Source organism: Aquila chrysaetos, chromosome 10 (assembly GCF_900496995.4).
Source record: "Aquila chrysaetos chrysaetos chromosome 10, bAquChr1.4, whole genome shotgun sequence".
In the NCBI taxonomy this organism is placed as follows: Eukaryota; Metazoa; Chordata; class Aves; order Accipitriformes; family Accipitridae; genus Aquila; species Aquila chrysaetos.
In genome coordinates this window covers 19,342,825-19,357,991 of record NC_044013.1, presented here as the reverse complement: position 1 = coordinate 19,357,991, position 15,167 = coordinate 19,342,825, and the positions used below count along the sequence as shown (strand labels likewise).

The 15,167-nt window shown below is 36.5% G+C and overlaps 1 protein-coding gene across 2 annotated transcripts in view; it reads right to left on the bottom strand.

Annotated features, from left to right (window-relative positions):
• COL4A4 (collagen type IV alpha 4 chain) overlaps positions 1–15,167 on the bottom strand; it is a 78,257-nt gene that overhangs the window by 56,662 nt on the left and 6,428 nt on the right. For both annotated transcript variants that reach the window (XM_030029277.2, XM_030029278.2), the window contains 3 exons: positions 13,292–13,331; positions 11,174–11,251; positions 326–460 (listed from right to left, as the gene is read on the bottom strand). In XM_030029277.2, the coding sequence (XP_029885137.1) occupies positions 326–460; positions 11,174–11,251; positions 13,292–13,331 (253 nt within the window). The remainder of the gene's footprint in view (positions 1–325; positions 461–11,173; positions 11,252–13,291; positions 13,332–15,167) is intronic.

The window sequence follows — 15,167 nt, the reverse complement described above, 5'->3', positions numbered from 1 at the left end:
TCTGTTTAGTGTGCAGCACTTTTAAAAGCACCATACTCCTCCCTCCAGTTCCTCCCACAGCCCTCTTTGAGGTTAAGGGGGATGACATGGTATACAACAATCAGAGACGAGGTCTGTTTCATTTTATTTTATGTCTTCTGACACTTCTCATTTTGCAATCCACAGCAAAAATCCCCCAAAACATTTTTTCAAGAAAGCTGTAATTAATTTTAGTGAGAATTGTGTGTGAGCAAGAGTATAGTTTGGCAAATGATTTTTGATCATTCAGGTTCTGTTTCACTTGCCAATATTTAACATTACATACTATGTCTATGGTGTTTCCTACCTTATCACCTTTTTCTCCAGCTGGCCCAGGCTGCCCATTCTCACCTCTCCGTCCTTTTTCCCCTGGCAGACCAGCTGGTCCTGTAGATCCCAAGGACCCAATCGGACCTTGAGCTCCCAGCTCACCAGGCTGACCCTGAAAAGAGTCCAAAGAAGTGAATGACTACTGCTGTAAATCTCGCAGCAGGCAGCATTTCGGAGATGACTGTATGGATAAAACGAGGCTTACAATGTATACATACTCATGTTTCAAAACAGTTTGTTGAGAGCCTACAGATCTGTTCCATACATTAGATGCTATAGGAACACGACCCTCAAATTTAACAACTTGCTCAAGGCAATAATTTCTTTTCACCTTCATCAGGTTTCCAGCAGCATCTCTCTGAGATGCCTGGGATAAACTGCAAGTCTTCCTGGCTCTACCAATGTAAGTAAGTAGTACGTTCTGCAAGCATAAGACTCCACTGAGCATCGTATTTTTGCCACCAGAGAAGTGATGGCTCATTTTACACAAAGGGACTTTGTACACAGTCAGAACAAATCAAGAGAGTTTCCTCTTTCTTTAAGTCACACTATATGCTAATTATCTTAAGTATTTCTAGCTCACATATCTTCCATCATCATTCTCAGATATTAATGCCTTATTTAAAAGTTGTGAAGTTCCCTGCAGAGAAAAATGATAGTTACTAGCCAACATATTTGCATAAAGTATCAATTTTAACAGATTGTGTTACAATGGTTTGGGAGGTTGCAGAATGCCATTTATCTATATATAGCTCTAAATTGAGTATCTGTACCTACAGTGCCATACAGACCGTCTCCATGGATTTCTACTAACTTTTGCAAGGCAATATATCTTCTCCTGAAGTAAAAATACTTCCTATGCCAACTCGATTTTTCAGTCTGTAGCATTGGTGTGGAGTTGTTTTGGATTTGTTGCAGTTTTTGTTCTGTGCTGCTAAACAACTATTAAATCAGAGATTCAAAGTGCTGAATAAAGCAAGCTTTCTAATCAGACTTCACACATGAGCTGTATACACTTTCACCCTAAAAAATCTACATATTTACAGGTCTCTATTTCTCCTACTCATCTTTTTCATTCTGCATCATTATCTTTGTTTAGCTATAACTTGTTTTGCTTCCCAACTGAAGAGTGTTTTGCTTTCTTCTCAGAATTCATCAAATCAATTATACCACATTATTAAAAAAAGCGAGCAAAATGGAGCCCTATGCATTCCCGAGAAAAGCATATGGCTCTAAGACCACTTGAGGGCAGCAAAGGATATTTCAGTACAACCTCCATTCACAGAAATGACAGGCCATATGTTTATTTCTATGAATGGATTGAAGGAAAAAAAAATGACAGAAATCAAAGGTGATTTTAAGCAGATAGGTTAGCTTCAGGAGTCAAATTATGTTGAAGCAATAGAACTGAACTGCATGCTTCTCAGTGTAAACATTTCAAGGACTGAAGCTGTCCAAAGAACATCTTATCTTGTGAATTGCAAGCAGGGACCTAAATCTCTTTTTATTCTCTATTTGTCTTTTAAAATATGTCAGTAAAATCAGCGTGATTTGACAGTCAGACATGAAGTGAAGAAATGTATGGTATGCATCATCCAATCAAACCAGCAAAGAAACAGAGTAATGAGAAGGTAACTTACTACATGCTTGGAACAGGAACATACTATAGGCTTATGCTCTACTGGAGGTAGGACTGGATCACCACTGGCCTGAAGCTATGAACAGGAATTTAGTCCAGAAGCTAGGAAAAGAAGTCCTACACTTAGAAATAAGGACTACCTGAAAAAGTATCCTCATACAATTCATGTTCCATTTGTCTTTACTGGCCCCTCCCACTTAAACCTTGGTCCTGCTTCCAGTGAAGTCACTGGCAAAAATTCCAGGGCAGAATCAGTATGTTGTCTTCAGCAACAGTTACAGTTTTCTTGATACCATAATTTGAGCAGTGTAAAATATTATGCAAATTAAGGGCTACTAGTCTTAAAATCTGCTGATTCTGCATCCTTGTTAACAATGAATGGACAGCCAGGATTCTGGGTGTTTGAGTATTTGTTTGCATGAACAATTGTAGCCTGTCTATTGGCAGTGCCTTGCGCATTCTCAGTTGCAAAACCAAATTTATTCATTTAGTACTCTTAATTACACCCTTTAAATACTTGATTAAAAAAAGACCAGATGACCATTTTAATTAAAGCATAATTTTGAGTATAAGAAAAGTGAAATGAATGAGACTAATAATATAGTAAAATACAACTGTTTGAACCATTCACTCTGCTGGAAGCAGTACGTTTTATTAGTACACTGAAATAGCCGTTACCATGCAAAATGCAACAACTATCAGCAGGAAAAAAACCGCATCGATGTTTCTCACTAATACTCCAATGCCTTTGTCTTAACAGTGCATTTTGTTGACAACAAGTTTCTGCAGCAACTTTAATATTTTCAATTCATAGTGTATACGCTCTGCATTCATGAGTTGAAAGGGAAAATTTTCAAATCATGTTATATCCTTTGGACAGTTGAATAAACGTGATTTTTATAGTACTCAAAAAAAAGCTAAGACACTGTATGAATTCTGTGGTAAATATCCATCATAATTAACCAATAAACACTTCCAGGACATGTAGTCCTTTAGGCTGATAAAATGTCTTCATTAGTTGCTACCCTGTGAATTTAATTGACTCCACAGTTTATGTCTTCGGTAGGAGGCAGTGAAGTCATAAAACAGAGTCACTGAATCCAGAATTCACAATAGGTTTGACAGCTGATACAACTTTAGCATGCCATGTGAAGCTGGTGGATTGTCTCTCTTTCTTTCAGCTCAAAGACTGATAATGACTGGGAGCTTTGTTAAGACCAAACTGATACCATGTCATAACATCTATTATCACATCTATTATTTGTGCCCATCCAATGTGACTACCACAGCATTACAGTCTCAGGACAGCTGTACAAATAAAGAGGATGAAGGTAGTCATGCTCATGTGGAAACGACAAATTAGCTCAGTTAAAATGAACAGAATATTATGCCTGCTCTGCCATCTGATGCCAATAAATTCCTTTAGGATTTCAATGCCTTGTTAATTGTCTAGGTCAGGAACTACCCATGCCAAGACTATGGTCTGTTATTTTAGCATATCCTGGGCTTGACCTGCAGTAAGAAACTGACTTTTGACAAAACAAGACTATATTTTTTTTAATTAAGTATGCTTCCTAAGACTAAGACTGCAAATACTTGAGAATCATGCAGCAAAGCATTTAATACTGTTTGCAAAAGGCAATGGCCAAGGTTATTTGGAATTACTTTTTTTTCATTGCCTGAGACACTGATTTTTAGAGGGCCCTGAGCATGTAATTGTCTGAAAGCACAATGTTTTAAAGGAGTCTTAATTGGAAATCAAAAATCTAGTTCATGCTAATACAGTGAATTCTGTCTTGCTTCTCATTATCAATAAAGTCAAAAGAAGTCCAGTTACTGCCTTCAATTAGGACAGTACCCTATGTTACAGGCTATGTGGATGTACCAGTGATATGTGAAATGCATTTACTTCTGTTCACATGAACAAAAATGAAAATGCCCAGCAACTCCACAGAATCAGACTGCAGGCAAATAATATAGTGCCCTTTTTCATTCTGCACTAGACTCTGGCTTGTTACCAGTCCTTCTCATTTTACCAGGAGCAAGACAGAGAAAGGGTGGAAAGTAGAGCAGTTTGGGGGCAAGGAAGGAGTGCACACAAAGGCATTTGCAGACAGATGTTTTCTTTTGTAATTTGCTTAGTGAGGTGGGAGCACCTGCTGCTACTCTAAGCTCCACCCATGTCCTCTCCCCTTTTGGAAGAGCGGGTCTATCACACAGCAAAGCCACAGCTTCCAGGGCTTGTAGGGGTGTCCATTCTGGAAAGTTTCCACTCCTCCACTGTAACTGTGTAGGACTGGGACCAAAACCATTTTCACTCTAAGTCAAGGGTCCAAAATAAACCTTCTAAATATTAACTCTATCAAGATGAGATAAATCTGAGAAAGCACACAACTTGGCATTAAATCCACTCTCTTGTCCTTAATAGAGCAATTTTTCCTGTGACTGTGGGTTAAACAGTGAGTGAGGGTCAGACTAGTATATGGCATGTACTTTATTCTCAGTTTGTTCAGAAACAGTAGATCGCATAACGACTTTTCAGTATTAAATAACTTCTTTTTTATAGTCAGATTTTGAGCGAAATTAAATGCAATAGTAACTCAGTGCTTGACTTTTCTCAGCATCTGGATCATGCTGCAAACTACTGGAAAATTCTGTGCTCTTTCATGATATTTTTCAATGATCCAATATGCTACAAGAACATAGTACCTGATGATGGTGCTTAGTATTCACAGTGATACTTCAGTGAAGCACAACAAATCCCACTGAAATGCTGAAAATATTTTTCACAGTTTAGTTTGTTTTGTGTTTTAACCCTGTGGAACCAAGAAAAGAAAAAGTATCCTTTAAGCCAGTGGGTGTCACTACTGTGTTAAAACACTGAACAATACATAATTTGGCACTGAAACTCTAAGAAACACTGTTAATGCTTGAAAGCAAAGCTGCAAATAGAGCATTTTAGACCACAAATAATTACATCAGATTAGCTAATAGAATAAAATTAACTTTTGCTCTGATTCATTTTAGTGAAATAAGTCACTGGTTGGCAATTTTTGGTTGATTCAAATACATGAAAAAGAATGATTTTGTAGAGTTTTGTCTTGCCTGATGTGGAAAAGCTTGCCAATCTGCAGCAACTGAGAAAAACACTATTTTTAGTGTGGTGGGACAGGGGAACCAAAAGTATTGAGGAAAGAAAGATGCTCAAGAACAAAAGAAGGAATAATTTAACAAGATCAAAACTTTTGAAAAATTTGGAAATATGTCTAATATGAGAAATGCTAATTTACAGATGCTGCAGCTGGACATTGTATATGAAGAACAGCCTCAAAGAGACCTTACAGTGAGGAGAATGGAGTGATCCTGTTCCTATTCCACATTCCAGTAAGGAGGCTCCATTCCCTACCAGTACAAATCCTAACTTCTAGAGCCAGAGAACTGCCTACTGCTCTGCCCAGTTATAAAAAAAAGTGTGGTCTGCTTCAGATATAGATTTAGGGGGGTCTCATGTATAACTGGTCTCAGGAATCTTCTATTTTAAAACTGTATCATAGCTAATACACTGTGAAAAATTATCAACAAGTATGAGGCAAATAGTGGGAGAGATCTGGGTTTCGTCAGATGCTAGTGTGCATACATCTTTGACAGTGGATTCAACTAAGCACATGTATTTGAGATCAAGTAGATGGATTTTACATTTTCATTTCCTGAGTGTGCAGCTTGAAAATTCAAATACAAGTGCTGGATATTCCATGTGAATGACAGACTGCCATCGCATACTGACATGCAAAAAAGTGTTATTTAATAAATGCCTCTTACTCCCCAAACCAAACAGAATTTGCACAGTTTCCCAGTTAGTGAATCTTAACTATATTTACACTGTGCTGTAAATTGGACTCAGTTAACCCACAAGATCTACTAGGGAGATATTACAACAGAAGTGATGCCAGAAGACAGACCTACTATAGAGTTAACCATTCTTACCCTACTGCCCTGAAGTATACATCAGCTGACTTTCTAACTTACCTGTGACAACCAACTGACTTAGCATCTCTTGTGAATGCTTACTCCTTACACCTCATATGCCAGAAAATGTGAGCTCTTCCTCTCAGATTTCTGTTTGCTAGGTTGTCTCCTACACTAGTACGAAAATAGGCCACTCGCTTCATCTGCAAAAGAACGAATGTCGGTCTTGCTGAGTTATATTTATTGTTCACTTTGCTCCAGGCATTTCACATGATCTCATAGAAGCTAGATCAGGTTGGGTCATGAATAGATGCTTGCTTTCTAAATCTACTTAACTCTATAAACAAAGCCAAAGGAATTGAATGGGATCAAACTCCGGGGTCGGCACAGGACAGGTTTACAATTGGTCAGTGCTAACTGCAAACATTTTTTTAACTATCTAAATTCTGTTAGAGCAGCCAGCATTTTTTGAGGCCTCTGATACAACACTGCAAGAGTTACCAAGGAAGCAACTTCCCAAGTTAGAGAAAGAGGAGGAAATGGAGGAAAGGTTTCACTGTTTATTGGACATATCAGGAGAAAATTAAAATCATGGACTTTATATGAGACCAAAGAGGAAGAGGGGAAAAAAATCTGAAACAATGAAGTTGCTCTTTGCCTCTGATTAAAAACATTGACTGCTACTGCCTAGTAGAAGACCATACATCTTGACTGGGATAGAAGAGGCAGGAGAAAGTCTCAGTTGTTCCAGACTGGCACTAAAAATCATGTTGGATGCTTACTAGCATGTATACTTTCACTAATGACTTTCTCCCCTCATCTGTTCTATAGTTCTTAAATGAATATGTACAGTAGCACACAGTATGCACAGAGATTTAACGGCACATTTTAAGGGTGTCCTATGGAAGAAAGAGTCCTTTTGAGTTGTGACATGAGATCAAGAGATAAATAGTATAATATAAAACTAATTCCAACAAGCCTGTAATCCCAATTAAACAGAAGTCAAACTTTCATTGTGATGTGGACAACTGTAATGATATCAGAATGGGATATACTGCTAGAAATAGTGACTAGAATGTTTTTCAGACAGTGATTTCTTGCTAATGAATAGTAACGCAAATCTATTTATAGCACAGAGTTATCTAAGGTTGAGACAAAAAACGACAGGTACACAAGCTCTTCTAAAACCCAATACAGCAACCAATGCATAAGTATACTGGTTTTATATAGATACTAAATACAAGTTCAGCTATTTGCTTCTACTTTTCTTCCAACTTGTCCAATTTCAATACATTCAAGTATGGCCATGGCAGTTTCCCTTTTCTTACTCCCATGGTCATCTTTTCTCTAGCTAAAAGCTCAATTATCTTGTCCACTTACAATGAAGAAGGCTTCCTATGTTGACATTTAAAATACTTTCAAGTGGCCAACTAGAAGGCAAAGTCTTAATTCCCGTTGCATTCACAGTCAGCTACACAGTTTTCTTACACTGTCGTGGTAACCACAGCTTTAACTAATCATACTTAGACTGCATTCAAAAAAGTGGATAGAAAGAAAGATCATTATGCCAAAGACAGTAGGGCAAGATTTGAGGTCCTACTTTCCTATGGAAACTTCAGAGTATACTACACTTTTGACAGCCATTCTACTTAACTCATAAATGTAAATATATTTAGGAGTTTAATTTTAGGTGTCTATTCTCTTATTACCCTAGGTTTTTTACTATTTTAGTGGAGAGACATTAAGGATAAGGGCTACAGTTATGTCATATGCAGCTTACAATGTTTTTAGTTTTACAAAATGTGAACACACTTCACTTGTCACTAGTAATTACAAATAAACAAAGCTGATTTATATCAGCTCTAAGACTTTTGTTCTACTGTAATTTTAGTAGAAATCTTTGTTATGGATTGACTATAAGTCTGCTCCAAACATGGAAATAACCTATTTGTTCACTTTGCTAGCTAACTGTCCAGTGGGCAAGGCTTCCACTGAAAGTCTAAAAAGGAAGGTAACATTCTAAAATCTGTAAAACGGCAATGTCATCAAATACCTCTCATAGTGTTTTACATGTAAACAAAAATCCCTCAAATGAAACTAGCAACAATATTTTCCTCACAGTCTGCTGACAAAGTGAAACCCTTATCAGATGGGCACACCTTAACTTTGAAACTATACAACTGCTGTTTTATCAGCAGATAGATATTCTGACTTCCCTAAAAATCTTCTTTTCACTAGTGTGTGGAGAAAGATGTAGGGAAGTGACCATTAGCAATGCGTGAAACAAACTGCTTAAGTCCTTATTCAGATGTTAAACTATCACTTGCAAGTTGGACCTATGACATCTATCTAGCACAAAGTCTACATTATGATACAATGAGCGTCTTTCCTATGGATAATAATTCCTATGCATTCCACCAGGTGTATTACAAATAATGCCCTTTGCTAAATAGCTTCTCCCCCAGTGCACTTTTTAGGGGAGGTAACATTCCATTGAAACTGGAACTCTGTTTGGAAGTATTCAGCCAACAACAAAGATTCAGAATAACATACGAATGGTCATGTTCCAGCTAGTCTAATGAAGGATTTGGTTGCAGTTCTTGGAAGACTTTCAATAACATGTTTAATCAATTCATAATAGGTCTGACCTTGTGTGTTTCTAACAGAGATGATACCTTAGCAGTACAACAATGAGACAGTTTGCCCTTGCTCCCCTGTAAATCTTAGATTACCATGTTCAATGGAAGACCATGAAGGGAATACCCTACATCTGACTCCCTGTGGTAAGAAAGATTAAAACATAAAAATAAAAAAAATAGGTGGACTGGTCTACGCATATCAATGTAACTCAATACATATACTGATGTAGCTCACTCAGATGCTGCCTTTCTCATTCAGCCTCTGCAGAAGTCCCTGATATTGCAGTTGGTTTAGCAGAGCTGAATAAAGACTTGTTAACTTTGAGGGCTGCTGTAAGTTTGGCTTTCCAGCTGGGCTGGATGAGATTATTGTATGACTGCCTTTTGCCAGCAAGTACATGAATTTTCTAGAATCTTTTTGTGCTTTCAGCAAATGTTTGCTGAGGGGGCCAGCTCATCCTTAATTTTGACAGCTAGCCTGTGCTAAATAGTGAAAAAGGAACAAATATGGTGCCAGGCAACCAAATTTATACTATTGCCCTTAATTTCTCTACAGAGAAGGATTATTTTATTAAATAATAACTGTACATTTCTGAAATTTTAGGCTTGCAAACTGTACAATGCCAGATGCTTTCAATAATCGTTTATTTCTTGCACTTTAAAGAAAGGATTGAGGAAGACACAAAACTCTGAGGAACCAGCCTGGGAGCAGGATTCAGACAGAAAAGTAGATAAAGCAGATGTTTTGCATTCTAGGAAGCTAAAATAAGGTAAACAAATCTTTTATTTTGTAATGGGTAGTCTCCACAAAAGCTAGGAAAGCAAAGTTAGTGTGTCAGAGTGTAAAGGCAGAACACAGCAAGGTTTAGAAATCAACAGGATGAAAAAAAGATGAAGTAATCCTATAGAAAATAATTCATCACCATACATTAGTATAGAAAATATTTGCAACAATCTACCTGAAGTGGTGTTTAGTTAGGCCATATTTCATGTAGGGTCTGATAACTACTTCTATTTCTTGCATATTGATTAATAGAAATGATTGCATGAAATATAAATTCATATTACATTGGAGAGACTTTATCCATCAGTGTGCATACGTATTTCAGAGCTGTTTCAGAAAATGGTACAATTCTCAGACTTACATTTGCATAATGACATTGAATTTATTTTGAAATTTTTATTATACTTCTATTTGGCACTTAGGTCCAGATCCTTGGAATTATTTAGAAAACTAACTGCAAATGCACAAATCATAGTTCAGTTTACCTGTGGTGGGGAGGACAGCTTGGGAAACAGCTATAATGACTGCAGTATTTATTATTGACTGATTATGGGCATGTAATTCAGAACTTCCAGGCTACTGAGAGAGAACCAGAATCAGGGAAATTTCCTATAGTTTCAAAGTCAGTTGTTTTTAAATGGCACTTCAGATCAGGTTTTTGGTATCCAAAACAGTCTATTCAGTAGTGCTGAGAGACACTGCAATGCTGCTAGTCAAAATACTTTTCCTGGGATACCCTTTTGTTAACACAGTGTTACAGAGATAGACGCATCCTAGGCCCCTATTATGAAAATCCTACAGCATGGGGGACTTCGGTATAGACATAATCCTGGAGGATTAGGATAGGATCCAAGGACACCAGAGCAGTGATCATGACACAGCAAAGCATGCAGCTAACTGCAGAAGCAGAGGAAGGGTAAGGTGTGTCTTGCTTTTGTAGCAATTCAGGTTGTACACAAACAAATGGGGCATGCAGCTCTTCCAAAAACTGATCCACCATGTTCAAGCTTTCTAACCCTAAACTTTAACATCAGTACTTTGAAAGAGAACAATTTCCGTCACTAAACTGACAATTTTTCAGTTGTTCACTAATTAGGGCATGTATCAAAGTCCTTTCCTCATGTAACGTTTAAATTGTTTGCTATCACTGTATATATATGTATTTTGAGAAAGAACAGCCAAGATAAACTAGTCATCACTAGACCATATTTCAATTAACAAATAGCAACATGCACAGTTACTAATTTTAATGTATAATATGAAAATGCCTTGGCTTCATTCAATGTTTTACAATTATTTGTAAGGCAAAGACAATTCAGATTTATTTTTTATACTTACTGCCTTAAGCTAGTAAAATAAAAAGTCTGCAAGCTTTTCCAGGATCACCTAACCCAAATAAGAAACACCTAAGTTCTCATAAAACTAGTAAATAGCACAGACATGCTCTTTTAACCAACCTCTTAGTAGAAAACAAGCATCGATTTCTAAATTTAATATATTAAGAATGACGTTTGTCTAACTACTAGATTGATCTCAAAGAATCCTTAACACAAAAAAGGCACCACAATTATTACAAACCTGATTTACAAGCAAACTTGTTTACAAAAAAATCTTAACTTTCTTCGATGATAGCTGTACTGCATACTAGTGAGAGAATTATGCTAGTTTGCTATATTCAGTCCTATTTATGTCTGAATATTGATTTATGTCAACCATATTGATTTTAAAGAACAGCAACGTGCACAAAATGAACAGTATTTACAACTGTAGTTATCATTAGTTCTAATCATCACTTACTCTTGATCCTTTTTCTGGAAAGCACCGACAAACTGAACAATCCTGTCCCCCACATGGCTCAATATATGCATATCCTCCCTAAAAATTAAAAATTTATGGATTTATCAATATGCAACAGACAACAATCACTTCATCAAATATTATCAAGTGGACATATTATCCAATTAGATGATTTTTAAGGCAAAAGATTTGGCTACCCTTGCATGCCCACAGGGCAATGTGATTCTGAAGAAACTTGGCATAGCAGCAAACATTGGAATATTGTGTAGATCTTCAGCTTGACACATATGAACCTTTTCCAATGCTTGCTTAATAGAATACACACATCAATACTACATTTAAAATCCTCCTAACCTTCTTGGACCTCTCATCAGTATAAACATGCTGGCAAAGTAAAGCAATAATCAAAAGCTTATTACTGTTGCTGTACAAGGTGAAAGACATTACCTGCGAGTTATGTTAAGTAATGCTAAATACAAATAAGGAAATAGGCTGCATCTAGAAAAAATTTTAATAGAATTAGAATTTAATTTGTAATAATGTGAAATTTGTAACCATTCATATTAGGTTAGGAGATTGTTTAACTACAATTAAATGATAAAAGGCAAAACAGGCTGAAGAGCAACAAGCCCACACAGCAATAAAGCCTTGTATTTAATTCTTGCCTATTAAATTAAAAAAGAAGTATGTGCGTGGTGTAATTATGCATTGCCTACTTATTTTACTTATTTCTTGTATTAAAACTTTCTGTCGTTGTCCTCTTAATAGTAAAGAAGTGACTATTTTGTTTCATCAAATTGCAATGAGGAAAAAACCCATATTCAAGGAGAAACTGAAACACAACAAAATGTAAATTCAGTAGATCTATTGTGTGGTAAGTGAACATTATTTCATTACTTTTTTCTATTTCCTGAAGTGTAGGATTAAACATATAGGGATTATACATACCATATGCATTTACAAACTCACTTAGATGGTTGAAATGTCCACTAGGTGACATTTTTTTTTCAGCAAAATTGTGTAAATTATCAAAGTCATTTTAAAAGGATGACAAAGACTTAGAAGATTTAAGAATAATTTAGGTAAACAAGTAAACAGTGATAACATGAAAGTATTTGCTCAGTGTGGATTTCATTTTTATCAAGGTCAACATTGTTTTATTACTGGTTTCAATAATCAACAGAACACTATAGGTTCATACTTCAATTTTTCAAGGAGAAAACACTGACAAATATTAGATAAGGAGGAAAAATTCTGTTCAATCTACAATATTTCTAGAATATCTGGTACTCCCAAACCTCAGAACAAGAGGGTATGATAGTCTTTCTCACAGACTGCTTCTCTTTCACACACTGGATTTCCCATGAAGTTACTAATCTACTCCACACTAGTCTCCCACCTAGTTATTAAAAACTTGCCTCTACTGGAATGTCAATGGAATGCAAGTTTCTAATAACACATAAGCTGCTACCCTTTGTTCTAATTGAACACATTTATTTTTAAAAAATACTTCAATTTTCAATAGTTGAACTAAAAAGGGATGACTTTGGGGGAAAAACAACAAAAAAGAGCTTTTAAATATTTTAAAGAAACAGAGAGGACTGACTTGAAAGAAATTTTAGTGAGGGCATTGCAAACATAAGGTTAATATGGAGGACAGTAGGGAGAGGAAAATAAAGTCGATATTGAGACTCTATTGTATGTGAAATTTTGGCTTCAGAGAGATGGGAATGTATAGGGAGGCCAGTGTAAGATCTAGGCTAACATACAGAGAAGGGCTTGAAAGCTAGAGTTTGATATATGCTATAATGTAGAGCCATTGACAGGACTTCATGAGGAAGGAGACAGACTCGGTGCATGAGAGAGGTTTTTTTACATGCAGGTTTCCAAAAGCATCTAAAGATGCCAAAGTTAAAATCTAGAAGGATCCAAAGGAGAAAATTACAAAATAGTTAAGCTGAGCAACAGGAACAGAAAGGAAAGTTAGAACTGCAGAAATACTGAAAGAAACATCACAGTTTTCCCACAGAACTATAGGTCATTTTGGTGTATATGGTGTTACTTGTTTGAACTATACCATCCTATCACCTGTCTAAAGTAAATATCAATGTCACTTACCCCGTCAATTTCTTCTGCTGAAAAAACAATCAGCAGCCACCTGATTTAAAAGAAGGAGAAAGCTAAATTAAAACTAAACTTTCAACATCCAGTCTTCACAAAATGTAGCCTCTAAAAAGTGAGAAGTGCATACACATGATTAAGTCCTGTTTGGCATGATTATATAGTAAAAGAGTATATTTATAAGGGGTACGCACCATCAAGAAATGGTCAGCACATGCTATATGTGTTTGTCTTTTTGGATTTGTGAGACTGAGTGCAAACAGATAGGCATGAATGAATAAGACTATGTAGAAGTCCTTGTAACTTCCTCCTTGTAACCTATTTCTAATCCCACAATTAGGAATGGCCAGAGAGGAACCATTCCAGACAGATTTCTGCACCTCCATGGACACCATGGGGTAAAGATTGAGCAGAGATGGCGGTGATATGTATCTGCCCCAAAATGAGTTAGCTGGTGCTATTTTCTTTTGCTCAGAGAGAGCGCAAGAGAAGGCAGGGAGCAAAGCAGCACTCAAAAAAGCCACGATTCCAGAGCAGCTGCTGGGGAAGGCCAGCCCCATGCCAGCCATTGCTAGTGATGGGTTATAAAGTTGAAATCATGTCTTTTATAATTTCTACATGCAAAAAAAGACCATAAAGTAAAACAAAAAGTTAGCCCAAAATTTCTGCAGCAATACAGGAAATAAGCATTATTATTAATTATTATTAATACTAACATTATTATTAATGAGAACTAAGGTGCTCACTCATTATAGGAAATGATAAATTAGATACAGCTGTAACGTATAAACTACTGTGTATTATCTTCCACGCCACAGTGAAGCTTGTATCAAAATTACTCCAACCGTGCAAATATTTAGGCATTTAGTAAATTTCCCAAAGTCCTATTGAGATCAACCTCTATTTTTTCTTTGTTATTCACATGGTCAACTCTTCGGAGCACTGAGAACTATGCCAGCAAACCCATGATTACTCTCCCTGATTATTAATTATTCATAGATTCAAACTGCAAAGTATATAATCTGTATATGCACCGATACATATTGATGAATTCAATACTGACAAATTTAAGCATATTTTAGCCATTTACGTACATTTAGTCTATACACTTTTTAAACCTATGTTGCCTGTTACTTTTTTCAAATACACAGATTTTACAGAAACAAAATATTTATTAAAATAATTGGTGGTAGCTGAAGACAGAAGCTCATACTGTCTCTTGCTAAATGAGAAACAAAGGGCTGATTAAACAATGTGAGATTGCCAGATGATCAGCTACAGCAGTAAATGGTGGAGAAGTTTTGTGCATCCCAGTAGTTCATCCTTTAATGCATCAAATAAGTTTGTGTAGAAAGGAGTTAACTTCACAGAAACACTTCAAACAGGTAGCAGACAATAGCACTGGTCTGTTCCGTGATTGTTACTAATTTAAGGCCATTTTTGTTTCTAACCTTCTGAACTTGCAGACAGTCTCTGTAAATATTTTTTTCCCTATCAACATTGGCCAGGTGCGAGTTATTTTTCATTTAAGAAAATGCCCAGTTCTCATGAAGTCCTTGCACAACTGAAACAGAAATCTGATGATGCTGTTCTTGATGAACGTCGCTGCAGTCTCACATTTTTCCAGTAATATATAGCAGGCATGTGTTTGCCAGATTGTTCTCTGTCATTTCAAAATCCATGCCTCCTGAAGCTAGACAGACGTCGCCTATGTACTCAAATCAGCACAAGACTGTTAGAGGTAAGTCATTCACAAATAATGCAGAAAAAAGGCAAGAAGAGCTACCTTGGCGAGATGGCTGGGATAGAAGGTTGCTACATTGGGGAACACCTGAATAACAAGCAGCCTGGGTTTGCACAAACCAAATAAACA